The sequence below is a fragment of the Aquarana catesbeiana genome, linkage group LG12 (genome assembly GCF_042186555.1).
Source record: "Aquarana catesbeiana isolate 2022-GZ linkage group LG12, ASM4218655v1, whole genome shotgun sequence".
Taxonomy (NCBI): Eukaryota; Metazoa; Chordata; class Amphibia; order Anura; family Ranidae; genus Aquarana; species Aquarana catesbeiana.
Window position 1 is genome coordinate 35291837 of NC_133335.1, and position 18087 is coordinate 35309923.

General features: G+C 40.1%; 1 protein-coding gene across 4 annotated transcripts in view; it reads right to left on the minus strand.

Annotated features, from left to right (window-relative positions):
* Window positions 1–18087, minus strand: part of ZNF831 (zinc finger protein 831) — a 216170-nt gene that overhangs the window by 150090 nt on the left and 47993 nt on the right. For all 4 annotated transcript variants that reach the window (XM_073607550.1, XM_073607552.1, XM_073607551.1 and 1 more), the window contains one exon: window positions 8421–12169. In XM_073607550.1, the coding sequence (XP_073463651.1) occupies window positions 8421–12146 (3726 nt within the window). In that variant the 5' untranslated portion in view covers window positions 12147–12169. The remainder of the gene's footprint in view (window positions 1–8420; window positions 12170–18087) is intronic.

The window sequence follows — 18087 nt, forward strand, 5'->3', positions numbered from 1 at the left end:
TACACAGAGCCAATCAAAATGGCTCTGTTCCTTGTGATCGCTGTGATGGAAAATCACAGTGATCATAAATGTAAACACTGCCTCTGTTTACATTTGACAGCCCTCCTCTTCCTCTCAGGGTGGAGGAAAAGGAGGAAGGAGAACTGAAGGAAGGGAGCATATGCTAAACTATATCCTTATTCTCCAAAATTCATCCATACACATCTACTACTTAAAGGCCCTGTGACCTATTTTCCATTAAATAATTTCTTTCTGTGTTTTTTGTCTCCTTGTAAGGACACACAGGATGGTTTGGCCGCAGCGTTTTGGCAGAAAAAAAAAGCTTGTAAAAGTGTCTAAAGCTTTTACAAGCATTTAGGTGAGTTTACAGGCGTCAAGAGCTCAGGCACTAATTAATTTCATTTGGCCAGAATAAGAAGCAGTAAATACGCCTAGCGTTTAGACACGTTTAGTAGCATCAATAATTTTTTCTGCCAAAACTCTGCTGCTCCTGGATGCACTGGCAGTGTTTTTTTTTTTTATTCCTGCCTCTAAAAGCTGTTGTCACTAAACGCTACTAAAAGCCTATGAGGTTGATTTACTAAAGCTGGAGAGTGCAAAATCTGGTGCAGCAGAGATACCGAACCCTGCATAGATACCAATCAGCTTCCAGGTTTTTTTGTAAAATTTAATTCTTGCATTGACACATACTGTAGGCCAGCCTTTTTCAACCAGGGTGTCTTGAGGTTTCTTCAGGGGTGCCTTGGCATTTGCAATGCCTAAAAATTACCCCAAAATTGTATACAAGCCAGAAGATTGATGAAGCCTGCTTTTTAGTTACACAAAGCCACAGGTTTTCATTGTGCACCATTATGCCCATCTAGCCGCCAGCGTTCTAACATCCAATGACCCTCTCCTGCCCCTCTCTATCAGCTCTGGGGCCACATTAGCGGAGCAATGAAGAAAAACTGAGGGAGAGGAGAAACATTGGAATACTAGTCAGTACCAGCGTGCAAAAGTGTATTGGATTTGGAAGACTAAATCATCTCTAATGTTGGGTGTCCTACGTGTGTGGATGTTGATGTAATATGTAAAGCTATTAGAATCGTTTTTTATATTTTAGAAAGGGGTGCCTTGAGACTGTCCATAATTTTGGAGAGTGCCTTGAGATGGTCCATAATTTTAAAGGGTGCCTCAACTGAAAAAAGGTTGAGAAACACTGCTGTAGGCTAACATGGAGGGGAGTTTCTAGGCAAAAAAAATGCTTGCTGCCTCTAGAGGCATCTGCAAAAATGTCCAGTGTGCATGAGACCAAATTGCTTCCACAAGTTTTTAAATCTCTCCTTTCCCCCTCACTTCTGTTTGTTTGAAACGAGTAGTACACGTTAGTTGTGGTCACATGCACTGCTTTATGCACATTACATTTCCATAGTTTGGAGAGCTAGCAAGTGAGGATGGCTCCATTCCTACTTAGGCCCCATACACACTATTAGATTTTCTGCAGATTTTTGTCTTCAGATTTACCATAACCATGTAGTGCAAGGGCCTGCCTGATTACATACAAATTGAAACTCTTAAGGTTTGACCTCATATTATATGGTTTTGGTAAGTCTGAAGACAAAAAATCTGCAGAAAATCGAATAGCGTGTATGGGGTCTTACGGTGGGACCATGGAGAACAACACATAACCACCTTCTAACAGAACAATGAATTACAGCAACCAAAAAACTAATTTGGAGATATGGAGGAGGCTGAGAGCAATAGAAAGTACTGGCAATGTTTTCCTTTTAAACCAGAGTTTAGTGTTACTTTAATTAAAATGATTGCAAAATTATTTTAAAATCCTTTTAGAATTATATATAGCACCGAAAACAAAAAATGACCTGGTAAAGAAGGGATATATACAGACTAGTACTCAAGTTGTTAAAGCAGAACTACACTGAATGTGAGCACCACAGACCAAAAACTATTTGAACAATTTTTAATGTTCATAAAATATGTCTCCAAGCTTTGTTTTGCTGAGATATCACTTTGAATCCCTCCCCCCCCCCCCTTTAGAATTTCTTGCTAGCAGCATATGGATTAAAATAGTCAATGTTGATTGAGAGAGTGAAATTCCACTATAAGTAATATTACTTGGTTTAAAATGCATCTATACAGTATACAGTAAAAGGTTTAATCATTCTCTCTCTCTGGATTTTGGTATTTTCCAGTAGAAGAACAGCTGTTAGTTGATATTTAGCTGGTGTTTAACTTTCAGCTGGTCTATTTAGCTGAACTGAAGTAATTATACATTTACCTTGACAAGATCAAACTGTATATTTATCATGACAAGGTACCAGAAACAGATGGGTGGGTATTATTTAACTGCTTGCCGACCGCCTCACTTAAAAGTACAGAGACAAAGCGGCCTCTCTGCGCTGGATCACGAATCTGAAACGTGATCCAGCTCTCCTGGGTAGAGGGTGCAAGGTCAAGCCAATCAAGAGGGTCCTGGCCAATGGGTGATGGCCGGGACCCTCCGTTTGGCAAAGCAGATGCCAGAACAGAGCCCTGTGATTGTAAGAATCACAGAGCTCTGTCCTGACAGCGGGGATGTGCTGGTTTTTGTTTCCCTGCAAAGCAGGGAATAAAAACCAGCACATCCCTTAGTAAAATCAGTACACAGTGAACAGACCAAGCATTTTTAGGCACACAGTTAACCCTTTGATTGTACCCAGATGTTAACCCCTTCCCAGCTAATGTCATTAGTATAGTGTCAGTGTTAATTATTAGCACTGATCACTGTATTAGTGTCACTGGTGATGTCAGAATCAGATTGCCTGCTATACTATCACAGTCATGCTATTTGTTGCTGATCACCACCATAACTAGTATAAAAAAAAAAAAAAATCCAGTATATATACACCATAATTTGTAGACACTATAACTTTCACGCAAACCAATTAGTATACGCTTATTGGGATTTTTTTTTACAAAAAATATTTAGCAGAATACGGTACATTTTAGCCTATATTGAAAAACATGTTTCTTTCTTTTTTTTTTATTGGATATGTTTTATTGCAGAGAGTAAAAAATATATATGTAATTTCCTCCAGATGAAGCCACGTGGGAGGTGGCGTAACTAGTAGAGGTGAAGCCTGGCAGTGAAACCTGTCGCAACAAGTTAGATACACCTGATGGATTTTATATCAATGTTTTTATATCCTTAAATAAATGTGAGCTGAATATTAGCTGGGGTGGTGAGGTTCTATTTTTAATCCCCTTGGTGCTGCACTATTGGAAGCATTTCTGTTTTTATATGTCGCTGTGGAACTACCGGCAAACACTGAGGAGCCTAAGTTGATTCAGCTCACTGGGAGGTCATTCCATTTGCTGTGGAGCTTTATCTATCTAGAGGGACCATAAGGAACTACCCGGGACCACTGTGGAGCATTCCCCATAGGAGAGGTGCACTGTGTGCAAAAGTGTGTTTGACCCCCTGCCGGGTCTTGCAGTGAGGTGAGCGAGCATTGCATGCGGTGGTGGGAGCAACGCTGTATCCTGGCCTAGGCGGACAAGGCCCAGGCCTAGGGCAGCACTTTGCAGGGGGGGCAGCATGAAAAGAGTCCCTGCCGTCTTGCGCTACACTTTTAGTGTAGCGCCAGTCTAATGGGGTGGACTGGGCTGAGAGGCAAATTAGTCTAGCGCCCCCATAAAGCGGTCGCACTGCTTCCGGGCGGCCGGCATTCCACAACTGTGGGCGGGGGGGGGCGCTCCTTCTAATTTTGACTGTTCTATCATCCTGGACCACAAACCTTCCTCACTGTGCTATGTTTTCTGCTGCGCCATTGATATGGTTATATCTTCTTAGTCCTCTCCATAAAATTATCAGAAATTTGTGCTTAAAGTAGAACTATAGGCAACACTTTTTTTTTGTTTTGGATAGAATAAGGGAGTGCTATAGCCCCTGTTAGTCTATTTGTTACCATGTTACCATCCCTGTCCCATTGCAGAGATTTCCCTTCACTTCTTGCCCCATAGCCAAACAGGAAGTAAGAGGAAATCTATGCAAATTAAGGGAATCCATTGCCCCCCCCCCCCCCCCCCAAGGCCCTCAGAACTAGTAGTGTCCCCACTCGAAAATTTCAGAACGGGTCTTAAACAGCAAGGGGTGTGGCCTTGACAGGAGGAGGTGGGTCATATTTAAATTAGGGGGGTGCACGAGTTTAGTCAGGCCTAGGGCAGCACAAAACCTAAATACACTACTGGGTGGGAGCACTGTTGTTGGCAGAGCAGTGAAGCATGTGGAAACAGCCTTTTTTTCTTGTATTTCGTTTTACTTGGTTTTTAGCAGAAGAATTGTCACACATATTTGGATGTTTTTTATTGAGCATTATTCACCTGTATTCATACATGGATGTTTTTCATTGATTATTATTTTTCCTATGTTGATTTTTATATTTATTATTTTGAGCTTACTATATATGCAGCGCTGTCACATTCACTTTATTATCTTCTTTTTTTGTGGGAACACTTAGGTGACAGCAGCAGCAGCATTCATTTTACAGTAGTTTCTTTTTAGTGTTTATTGATTACCAGTGCGCAACTACCTTTCTATTTAAAATATATATATATCTATATATATATATAGATATATATATATAGATATATATATATTTTTTTTTTTTTTTCCCTGTCTTTTTTCGTTTTATATAATAAAAAACCCAGTTGGTTCATTTGATCAAATACCACCCAAATAAACCTTGTGTGAAAAAGACTATATAAATTTTGTTTGGATACAGCTTTGCATGACCACATAACTGCCAGTTAAAGTGGAACTTCAGTAATTTTCTCAACTTTCCATCTATTAAAATTTCTGCCCTTGTTGTTTTAACTTTGGATAGTAAAACATTATTTTTTCTGCCAGTAAATACCTTATACAGCCTACTTCCTGTTTCTTGTCTGGAAAAAAGCCTAGGCTTATGACATCATGCACAGCTCTCTCTCTCACTCCTACGAGAGTTTGCCAGGAAGGGAGGGGGGATGAGTCATAAGAGGGTTAATGAGAACTACAGAGCTGGAGGTGTGCCTCTGTGTGTCTGTGTAAATCCAGGAAATGAACAGGCAGCAGCTTCAGCTGCCCACAGTTAAACAGTATATATAAAATAATATGCAAAGTGGTTGAAGGGAAGCTTCAGAATGGCAAAGATGTTTTTATTACAAATTATGTGAGCAGAGTGCAGTTCCTCTTTAAAGTAGCGCAGTGCCTAATAGCAAAAAATGGCCTGGACATTAAGGGGGTAAAATATTCCAGAGGGCAAGTGGTTAAACTCAACTGAAATGTGTGTATAACTGGATTTAGAAACTATTCAAGGGAACCTCAATAGATTATCCTGACACCTGACATTAGGAGACACCCAGAGAAATATGTTGAAACATTGATAAAGATATGGAACTGAAAGCTCGTATTTGCAAACTAGATTTTTTTCAAGATGCCAATTTCTAAACTATTACTATCAGTTTAGGTAGGATTCATTAACAACTATATGATTGACGTTTTAGTCACCTTGACTGATATCCCATGACATTCCTCTTAGGTTCCCAACATATCTGATGTACTAAAGATACAAAGCTTTAAAACTTCTCTGTCACACATAGTGAAAGTAATCATTTTCAACTTCATCCAGGCACAAAAGGCACCTTTTGTGTGAGAATATACTGCCACAGGATGTGAGATAAGAATTGCCTGTAATATACTGTACCACAAAGCTTTATTTAAAAGAGAAGTACGTTTTTTTTTTTTTTTTTTTGCTCATTCATACTAACCTAGGTGGATGCCACATGTGTCCGATGCTGCATCTGTCCCCCGGCGCCTCTGCACTGAGAACCGAGCGATCGAACACCGCCAATGGCTCAGTTCTCACAGATCCCCGAGCGGAGAGCTGCTGACTGTCAATCAGCAGCTCTCCTCTCTGCTCCTCCATGCTCACTGGAGCGATGAGCTGTGGAGGGGCGGGGAGTGGCCATCTCAGGCTCTCAGCTGCTCGCATCAGTTCAGGCTCTGGCGGATCCAGACTTTATTGTCGCGATGACGCTGTGCCTGGACTGATTCCTGTGACATCAGTGGAGATCGGGTCACAGGAGTGCAAAACGAATTGCACTCCTGTGACCCAAAGGAGAAGCCCAGCCAAGCAAGCTCAGGCTGGACTTTTCCTTTAGCAAAGTGAAGGACACAATGGTTTGGTTTATTTGGATATGCCTCTCTTATTGTCCTTTTTCTTTATTTTTAAGGGAGTCCAATAAAGTTTTAGGAAAAATAATGATGATATTATTTATATAAGACAGGGAGGAAAGATATGTAGGCATGAATAGTATTATGTATGATTAGACTTTATACATGGTTATGTTTTATGCCGTGTACACACGAGCAGACTTTCCGGCAGACTTGGTCCGGCGGACAGGACCCCGTAGGACAATTCGATCGTGTGTGGGCTCCAGCTGACTTTTTTTTCCCCAAAAGTCCGACGGACCTAGAAATAAAACATGTTTCAATTCTTTCCGACGGACTTGAGTCCGGTTGAAAAATTCACTCGTCTGTATGCTAGTCCGACGGACTAAAACCTACGCTAGGGCAGCTATTGGCTACTGGCTATCATTTTCCTTATTTGAGTCCGGTCGTACGCCATCACGTACAAATCCATCGGACTTTGGTGTGATCGTGTGTGTCCAAGTCCGTTTGTTTGAAAGTCTGGCGGACCTACGCTGCAAAGTCCGTCAGAAAGACTGTCGGACCTAGTCTGTCGAAAAGTTTGCATGTGTGTACGCGGCATAAGGAAGAGGAAATATGGATACTAAAGGACTTTTGTATTCTCCCCTTTATCTTCTTTTTCTGTTTTTGTACCTTTTTCTCTGTCAATACTTGATTTAATTGTTTGAAGTAAGAATGATACTTGGTTTCCTTACACATTATGTTAAATTTTTTACGACCCCTCTGTGACTAGTATCCCCCCCTGCATTCTATAGCTCTCCCTCTGTCTTATCTCACTAACTCTGCTGCTATCTTTATTACCATTGATTTGTATGTGTTTGGTTTTCTCTTTTTTTTTTCTTCTTCTTCTTTAACATTCTGCTTAAAAATGTGTGAATCAGTACTGCTTTGACCTTGAAGAAGGGGACATACCCTTGTCCTGAAAAATTGTATATCAGACCCCTTTCACACTGGGGCGGTTTGCAGGCGGTATTGCGCTAAAAATACCGCCTGCAAACCGCCCCTAAACAGCCTCCGCTGTTTGTTCAGTGTGAAAGCCCGAGGGCTTTCACACTGAAGCGGTGCGCAGGCAGGACGGTGAAAAAAGTCCTGCAAACCGCTTTTTTGGAGCGGTGAAGGAGCGGTGTATTCACCGCTCCTTCACCGCTCCTGCCCATTGAAATCAATGGGACAGCGCGGCTATACCGCGGCAATACCGCGGCTATAGCCGCGCTGTACGAGGGATTTTAACCCTTTTTTGGCCGCCAGCGGGGGTTAAAACCGCACCGCTAGTGGCCGAATACAGCTGCAAGAACGACGGTACAGCAGCGCTAAAAATAGCGCTGTTGTACCGCTGACGCCCCCACCGCCCCAGTGTGAAAGGGGCCTAAGTGCAAATAAAAAAAGTATCACGGACAGTACTCAATTTTCTCTCTGTCAATAAAAATTTAATAAGAACAAATTGAGTACAAAAAACCCCATAAAAACAGACTTTTCCTTCTATATCCTTATAATGGAAGAATTAAAGAGAAAAATCAAGTTGGTTTCTATGACAGTGATAAATTAGTCACACAGCATTCGCAAAAATATTTAGACGAACATGAAAGGCATTTGGAGAATGAAGGTCTAAGTAGTGGCTATGGGCAAAACAAGCAGTTTTTATTTCAGACACTTCGATAAATAAGGTTCATTATTCTTGTGCTTGCAGGGGCTTCAGGTGACCAATGATAGCACTAAAACAGCAGAGGCTCCCAATGCATGAATAATGATGTCTTATGATTTGATGGGGAGGCAATGACTCAAAATAAATCAGTGGTAAGAGGCAGAAGCAGGGGTATAGCTATTACCTTGCGGCTGGATCTTAGATCTTTCTCTCAAGGCTAGCTCAAAAGTGAGTATACCAGATTTTGTTAACACTGTTACTGCTTCTGCTGTTTACTCTGCATTTGTAAGTATCACTTGTGTAATTTTAATAACACATACAGTAAGTATTAGGGTACATAATGCTTCTAGATCTTAGTGTTCTGAGTTTATTCCATCTCTTAAGAAGTAGCAGTAATTTGCCTAGGTGGGTTCCTATATAATAAAGGCTGGACTATTTTCTAATTAGCTGGATCAAGCAGCTGTATACTTATTTCACTACTCACATTCATTTCTATTATTTGTGTTTTCAAATGAGGATAAAAAATTGAGGGTTTAATAAAATAAATACCTTTTGTTTAAGTGGCTTCCAAAGAATAGGGGACGTCAGAAGTTGCCCAGCAGATGTTGCCTGGTACTTTTCAACACTTCTGGAACAAGGAATTGGAGCCTGAACTGGCTTCCTATCTTTTATGGAATTATAGTTCAGAGAAGCATAAACTGAAAATGATTTCTCCTTTTGTTCTATTGGAAAGGGAAGACATTTGTCCAACCAACACCAAGTTGACTTAGGTTCAGTGTTTAAGGTTGAGAAAGTGACCTTGGTGACTCTCACATTGCAGATCCCTGAGTGCCAACATAGATGTGCTGTGTTATTTGGAGAGCTTTTCTGCTCTTGAGGTAATATAGACTTAACTAGGGTACTGTTGACAAGTCCAGCTTGAAGACTATTGGTACTCTCCAGCTCTGTATCCTGAGAGGACTTAGCTATTGTATTGACCATTTTATACTCATGCCTAACAGTATCAAATTGCTCAGAAGGTTTTTGTGATGATGTTCCAGGTGACAAACATTTATATATTACAGCATTGCTTTCTGTTTCCTCTTGCGTGACACTGTCTCTGCAGTTGAGTTTGGAAGCAATACATTCTTTAAAATGAGGGTTTTCCAATTCAGCTAAAATTCCAAGTTCTGGAATTTTGTTTTCTCCAGTCAGATGTGTTTCATCTAAATTATTTTTTTGCTCTGTCCTTCCCTTAGAATTTAAATTGAAATTTTGAGTTACATGGATAGATATTGTAGCAGCACTAGTGGATACACAATCTGTGTTTAAACTTATTTTGCTAAAGGGGACAATTACAGAATCATGTTTTTGGATCAGCTTCCCTTGGTTACCTGTGTTGAGTTGGTATGATGATTTTACGTCTGAACATTTGGCAAGGCTAAATAAATCTGCTTCTCCACTGGGAACCTGATCTTGATCTGTTTGCAACCCACTAGATGCTTCAACAGAAGGACCAATATAATGAAATTTTATGAGATACCGTGGAGAAAATAAAAGTTCCTTCTGTGTTGATGGTAATTGAGCAGATGATGGTGAAGAATGTATTGGGGATGATTCTGTTCTATTTTCCAAATTTTTACTGAGAGTGGGAAGGCAACTGTCATTACAAATGCAAGAAGGTTTGGTATCACACCTGTTAACTCTGTCTGAGGACTTTTTTGCAACGATATGAGTATCTCTTTTGAAATTCATAGTCATACTCTGCTGAGCATCATTACTTAATGGTAACTCCTTAAAGGTTTTACTTTCAGGAAAACATTTGACCTGACCAGTTTCATTACTCATGGAATGTTCCAAAGTATTTTCAGGTGATTCACCTTTCTTCTTTGCAACCCTAATTTTCTTTCTTTCTGAAGGTGACTGCTGGTGATTTCCTAAACTTCCAACAAAATTGTCAGGGATGTTTTTATGTATATTTGAAATAGTGGATAGCTTTTCAGTTTTTACCATATTGCCTATATTGTCGGAATTGACAACAGCTTGATTTGACTGACCTAGCAGTTGAAATTGTGGACAATCAACTTGTGCATTAGAAACATGATCAGGATTGTAAATTTTCAGTTTATACCCTTCGCCATCATTGGGGACATCATTTCTACTCTCTGATCTTAAAATAGTTTTGTTTTCCTGATCCACATCCAAACCCTTCTGGATATTCCCCAAAGGTAAGGCTGTTTCTCCTGCCTTGCTGATAACGGATATTGTGTTGAACAAACATTTCTCAGAGGAGGTAGATGTAAAGTTGAAATCTGAACTCGGTGGTAAAACCAAAGGTGGTGATGAAAGGTTTTCCAATGGCTTGGCCATTGCAGTTTGCAAAACAGTTTCACTTCTGACTTCACATTTTGAGTCTTGAACCTCCTGTATTATTTTTTTAGTATCCTCACTCTTCTTCATTTTTTGGTAAAGCTTTTTGAATGTTTCATCCCCATACATCTGCCACTTTTCATGAGAAAACATGTTTACTTTTTTCTGGCCTGTTTTTCTGTTGGCTGCTTTAGATTTTGGGGTGAGTTGATCGCCTTCAAGCTTTTTCACTTCCTTTTTTTCTACAGAAATATGACTTTCAGAGACATTGCATGTTTGTGCCTCATCTACAGCAGCCTGCCTGACAAGACCTCGAGGGTGACTACTTGAAAAGTCCACTGTGCAAGCTGTGGCTGTATTTGAGAGTAGTAAATTGGCAAAGGTGATTTTTAAAGGCTGTTTTCCTTGGATATGTGCTTTACTATTACGTACAGGTAATCTGTCTTGAACTCTGCCATTTTCCACAAATGGTAAAGAGTTGCTACGTGCCAGAATTGCATTGTCAATAGATGAAGATATCTGAGTAGGCACAGAGTGGAAAAACATACCCTTATTTTTCTCTGGAGGAGTCATGGTAGAGCTAACAGAACAAAGTGAAACTTTTTTTCTGTTTACATCTAAGGATTTGATATCAAAATGGAAAGAGTCCTTGAAGGTATATGGCATTGGGAGATCAATGCTACCTTGCTTTGACAGAGCTGTTTTTCTAGGTCGAACATTGTCTAGGTGCGTGTTATCAACCACAACCTTATTTTGGGAGATCAGCTTGGAAATATGTTCTTCTAAGTTTTTCTTGGATGATGTTGTTTTATCTTCACAGTCCAGAGTGGTATTGAGTATTTGATCAGACTCAAAGCTACACTCACTAAGGCTGTGCAGAGGACTGCTAGAGAACATTTGTAAATCTGCACTGTCTGAGTGGGACAAATAACCAGAGTCTGTGCTTTCACATTTTTTTAGCTTCCTCTGGGATGCAGAGCAGTCTAACAGTTTATCGATACATGTTTCACTCTGCTTTTGTAATTGAGCATGTCTGTTTGTTGTTGCAGTCCTTTGATCCTTCAGGGATCTTATTTGATTCAATACAGACGTTGAGTCTTTTGTTGGTGATGAACAAGCAGGTTCACCAATTACCTGATCCTGGTTTTTGACAAATGATAAAATGTCTTTGTGCACTAAAAATGGTAAACTGGTATTTTCATGGACAAGAGTTCCATTGTCAACACAATTATTATCATTGCACTGGTCTTTGTCTATGCAAATATCACTAACTGCCTTACTGATATCTAAGCATTGTCCTTCTCCAGCTTGTCCTGTATTTTGGCCTTCCTGACATCCAGCACAATCAGAATCAAAGCTCTGTTTGGCATTGTTGACATGAGTTTGTGTCCTTCGATGTTTGTAAAGATTGCTCTGGGTTTTAAATGATATTCCACAGATGGTGCAAGGGAATGGTCTTTCTCCAGTATGTGAACGAATATGCTTCTCTAAAACACTTGGCTTTAGGCAGTCTCGGCCACAATGGGCACATATGTGTTTCCCAATGTTTTTTGCTTTAACTGGGCTACTGCCAATGATGGTAGAGCAGTTCTGAGACAATACTGTTAAGGGGTTCACAATATTTAGGGTAAGAGTCTGTGTGGAAGATTTCTGAAGAATGGTTTGAGGCTGTGGGGCCAACACAACAGACAAACCTCCATTGTCAATGGCAAAGCTTGTGCCTGATGTCAGCTGCAATGGTAAATTCTGGCCTCCTTGTTGGGTAATTTGATATACAGGTACACCAACACCTTTAATAAGTACAGCCTGTGCTGTTGTCCTGTCATTTACTGTTGATGCTTTGGCTGTATGGAAGCCAGAAATGGTAGCAGTGCATGTGGGCCATACCACACTGGATGACAAACTTGAAATGTTAGATGCATCCATATCAAAAAGTTCAAATTGTGTTCCTGTAAAGACAACAAAAAAACATAAGTGTGTTATCTTGCACTGGTGTAAGTTATCTGGTCCTGAGAGTTCCACAATTAGTCAATTTCATCTTTCCTTAAACAGCCTAATTTATTCTAAGTAAGAAGTGTTTAGTGTTGCCACACTGCAAGTAACCATATTCAAACCACACTGGGAAATAACAGCTGGGGAATGACAATCTAAACTGAACGGTGGCTAATTTACATCAAGCTTGACTTAGACCTCGTTCACACCATGGTGCAGAGACGTTAGTTATTCTGCACACATTCTGCAAGGGCACAAAAAAAAAAAATAATTAGTCTCTATGTGCCCTGTTCACACCACAACACTGGTATCACGTGCAGATTTTTTCTGCGCAGGAATCTGCAAAGTGCATGCAGTTTTCTACATGGAAAAAAAAACTGACATGAAATCAACATTGGTGTGAACAGGGCACATAATTAGCGTGCATGAAAACGAATGTCAACGTGCATAAAAAGTCACCGAAAAGCACATGAAAACTGATGTAAACTGATGTAAACTCATGTCTCTGCAAGTGAAATCTGCAAGGTTTTTCCATCAGTTTTCATGCACGTATGAGCCCTTAACCACTTCCCGCCCATATGACGTCCTGGACTTTGAGTGGAGATATCTAAATGATGCCTGTTATCTTCTTTTTCTGCAGACAATTCCCTGTCATGTAAAAACAATCATAACGGCTATTCGCCCCCCCCCCCCTCACTCCGGTGCTTCTACCAGCTCGCCCGTGCGATCGGGGAGCCAGAGAATGAATTGGCCAGCAGCGCCCATTTACCATGGAGAACACAGCGGGCCAGATAGTCCCCGCCAATCTTTATGACCTTCAGAGGCCAGGCATGATGTTATGATGTCATGTCCGGCCTCAGCAGATGTAGACACTGCCGTTTCTTCGGCTGGAAAGCAGAGATCATTGTTTTTGGTTTTCATCTCTGGCTTTCCAGCCTAGAGGCGAGTTCTGGTGACTTATTGACTCCAGATCTCGCTGTAAAGAGGACCTGTCATGCCCTATTCCTATTACAAGGGATGTTTACATTCTTTGTAATAGGGAAAAGAGTAATACAATTTTTTTAAACAGGAAAGTGTCAAAATAAAAAATAAACGTAAAATAAACAATTCAATTTTTTTTAAAGCGCCCCCGTCTCCACGTGCTCACACGCAGAAGTGAACACATATGTATGTCGCGCCTGTATATGTAAGCGGTGTTCAAACCACACATGTGAGGTATTGCTGTGAACGTTAGAGCGAGAGCAATAATTCTATCCCAAGACCTCCTCTGTAACTCTAATAGATAACCTGTAGACATTTTTAAAACGTCGCCTATGGGGAATTTTTTGTAACAAAGTTTGGCACCATTCCACGAGTGTGCGCAATTATAAAGCATGACATGTTTGGTATCTATTTACTCTGAATAACCTCATCTTTCACATTATACAAAAAAACAGGCTAACTTTTAGCATTTTTTTTTTATTATTCCTTTTCCAAAAAAAAAACCTTTGAAAAACTGCTGCACAAATATCGTGTAATATAAGATGTTGCAATGACCACCATTTTATTCCCTAGGGTCTCTGCTAAAAAAACATACATAATGCTTGGGGGTTCTGAGTAATTTTCTAGCAAAAAAATGATAATTTTTACATGTAGGAAAGGAATGCCAGAATTGGCTGGGGCTGTAAGTGGTTAAACTGGAACTTCAGCCACAGAACATAAAAGTTTCATGACATAATAATAAGGTAAACCAGCAAGGAGATGGTATAAAAAAAATATAGTGCTACCCTTTTTTCTTATTGCAGGTGTTCTTTATACCATGCTGTTTTGTTTTTTTCCCAGTTAAAAACTTGGGGCACAATGTCACTGCCTTAGGATATAATGCACCCGTTCAAATTAAATATCCCTCTGCACCCTGTTGAACAGATTTCTTTCTGCTAATAATATCAAAGGATGGCTGAGCAAATTAGAACACTGTGGGCAGCCTGCTGTTTCCCAGTGTACCTCTATCACCAGATTAAAGATTTTAGGAAATATACTTGGTCCTGAGGTAAAGTTGGAAAGGTCATTTCCGTCTTCATGTTCTAGCTAATTTACCCACCAGCCAAATGTAGGGTGCTATCTGAATTTTGAGACCAAGCCATCGTCTTTAATAATGTGGAATTTTGCCAGCACTGTTTTTTCAGTGTAGCCAGGAGTTTTGGTGTAATTGAATGCAGTTCTTACACCATGCCAACACTGAAAAATAAATAAAACAAGAGCACTCCAAAGATATGCTGGTAGGTTCATTGCCTCCTGTCTAGATTGGCCCTAGCATGTGTATGAATGAATGTGAGTTAGGGACCTTAGATTGTAAGCTCCTTGACGGCAGGGACTGATGTGAATGTGCAATGCATACAGTATATGTATAGCACTGCTTTAATTGTCAGTGCTATATAAATACCTGTAGTACTGCAAATAAATAAATAAATAAATAAATAAATAAAATTCCTCAGCCCTTATCCCTTTATCCATGTAAGTCATCAAAATAGTCCAAATTAAATCCTGCTTCCAGCATTATGACAAAAACAGTGACCCTAGTTGTTCAATGCTTGCAAACATATGTGGAAGACATACATAAGATGTGTCTCTAGATGTGTGGTCCTACCCAAAACTATGAACATTCCAACATTAATGCATACTGTATATGGCAATGATTAAGTTATAACCAAATACATGCGCTTTAATGCACATGATCCTTCCACTGCAAGTTATAAATTGATGCGCTGACTGCTATCGTCACTTATTGCCAAGGAAATTATTCTTCTGTTTTGGTAGATGCTAACACGTTATATTACCTACCAGCTTTTGTTACCTCTTAAAAACTCAGACAGCGCGAACACTGTACTTAAGTTTCCAAATCAATGACAACTGCAACTCCTACAATATCTCTTTTGGAACCTGATTTTGAATACAACCAATTATAGAGAATATGGAGTCACAGTTTATGCTGGGAGGATTCAAAGCCAGGAAAAAAAAGTGTAAAGATTTCTGCTACTGAGTTCTGAAGACATAAAGAACCTGATTAATGACGCAATTAATTAATATTTGTTAATACACTGAAATATAATTTTTGAGTTGACTGACCCCTTTAAAGTTGTATATGACCGCCTGATCCTATAGAAGCTGGGTGATATTAAAAATCACAGCAGGTTAAAAACCCAGGAGTTCTTAGTGTTATCTCAAAATATTATCTTAGTCATGACCATTCAATTACAACTCCTTTTAATTATAAGATGTAACCGCTTACTGTGAGTTTAATATTTGGCTTCTCACTTACTTGTCTTAAGAGAACAGTTGATGTTTTGACTCCATATCTTGATATACTATTGGCTTGTAATTTGTTCTTCTTGGCATGAATGCACAAAGTTATCAATACTTCATTTCTGGAACACAGTTTGTTTTATGGCTCCAGTTCAGAAATTGTTCCCAATATCACAGTCTGCAGTTCAATAAGTTACTTACTGATAGGGTTTTGACAGTATTAGTTATATAATATGTGAAATATGCCACAGAATCAGCAAGGAAACTTCCTTTGGCTTAGCACTGCAAAGCCAAACAAAGAGTTGTATTCAAGGTCTCTTAAAAACCACTTCAGCCCCGGAAGGTTTTACCCCCTTCTGGACCAGAGCACTTTTTACAATTTGGCAATACGTCACTTTAACTGACAATTGCGCGGTCATGCGATGCTGTACCCAAACAAAATGTGCGTCCTGTTTTTCCCACAAATAGAGCTTTCTTTTGGTGGTATTTGATCATCTCTGTGGGTTTTATTTTTTGTACTATAAAAAAAAGTGACAATTTTGAAAAAAAACAATCTTTTTTACTTTTTGCTATAATAAATATCCCCCAAATTTAAAAAAAAAAAACAAATTCCTTCATCAGTTTAGGCCAATATGTATTCTTCTACATATTTTTGGTAAAAAAAATTGCAATAAGCGTATATTGGTTGCTTTGCACAAAAGTTATAGTGTCTACAAACTATGGGAAAGATTTATGGCATTTTTATGGCGTTTTTATATATTTTATTTTTTTTTACTGGTAATGGTGATCTGCAATTTTTAGCGGTATTGCGACATTGCAACAGACAGATCGGAGACTTTTGACACATTTTTGGGACCACTGACATTTATAGAGTGATCAGTGCTATAAATATGCACTGATTACTGTTTAAATGTCAGTGGCAGGGAAGGGATTAACCATGTGTTCCCTCACTGTGTTCTAACTGTGTGGTGATGGGACTAACTAGGAGAGATGACAGATCGCTGTCCCTACTTTGTAGAAGCACATGATTTGTCTTCTCTCCTTTGACAGCTCAGGGATTTGTGTGTTTACACACACAAATCCCCGTGCTGGCTCTCATGCACACGGTTGCCCATGGCCAGGGGCAATCGGGTCACCCGCTGTGCAGGAGGCCCTCTGTTGGCTCTAATAGGCAAAGCCGTATATACAGTATCTCACAAAAATGAGTACACCCCTCACATTTTTGTAAATATTTTATTATATCTTTTCATGTGACAACACTAAAGAAATGACACTTTGCTACAATATAAAGTAGTGAGTGTACAGCTTGTATAACAGTGTAAATTTGCTGTCCTCTCAAAATAACTCAACACACAGCCATTAATGTCTAAACTGCTGGCAACAAAAGTGAGTACACCACTAAGTGAAAATGTCCAAATTGGGCCCAAAATGTCAATATTTCGTCTGTCCACCATTATTTTCCAGCACTGCCTTAACACTTTTGGGCATTGAGTTCACCAGAGCTTCCCAGGTTGCCACTGAAGTCCTCTTCCACTCCTCCATGATGACACCACCGAGCTGGTGGATGTTAGAGACCTTGCGCTCCTCCACCTTCCATTTGAGGATGTACCACATATGCTCAATAGCTTTTAGGTCTGGAGACATGCTTGGCCAGTTCATCACCCTTACCCTCAGCTTCTTTAGCAAGGCAATGGTCATCTTGGAGGTGTGTTTGGGGTCGTTATCATGTTGGAATACTGCCCTGCGGCCCAGTCTCCATAGGGAGGGGATCATGTTCTGCTTCAGTATGTCACAGTACAGTCTACAGGCCAGACTGCTGGTTGGAAGCTAAACAGTGGGGACCTTGAGTGGAGAGTGAACAAGTCTTGCTTTGACTGCTGGTGATTGCTGGGTGGCATTTTTAGGTTCTTTTTGAGCCTTTTCCTTGTAGCTTTTTAACACCTTTTTCTGACACTTTTTAAACAGCTTTTTTTTTCTTTGCTTCCTTCAGCCTACTAATTAAGGGGAGTGGTTAATTGGTCACAGGTGCTTGAGGCCTATATAACCTGCGTCCAGTTACATCACTAGCCTAGTCTCAAAATACCAACCTAATCGTCATCTCCGTTCCTCCCAAGACCTCCTGCTCTCTAGCTCCCTCATCACCTCCTCCCATATCCGCCTCCAGGACTGCTCCCGAGCCTCGCCCATACTCTGGAATTCCCTACCCCAATCTGTCAGACTGTCTCCAAATGTATCCACCTTTAGGCGATCCCTGAAAACTTTCCTCTTCAGAGAAGCCTATCCTGCCTCCATCTAACAACTGCACTGTTTTCTCCATTAGCACATCCCCCACAGCTGTTTCCCTCCTGTATAACTTGACCCTCCCTCCTAGATTGTAAGCTCTAATGAACAGGGCCCTCTGATTCCTCCTGTATTGAATTGTATTGTAATTGTACTGTCTGCCCTCATGTTGTAAAGCGCTGCGTAAACTGTCGGCGCTATATAAATCCTGTATAATAATAAATCCTGTAAAAATCCTGTATAATTTAGTAATTTCAAACTTAACATATCCAAAACTGAAGCCCTCAATATCTTTCTCCCCCACCTCCATGAT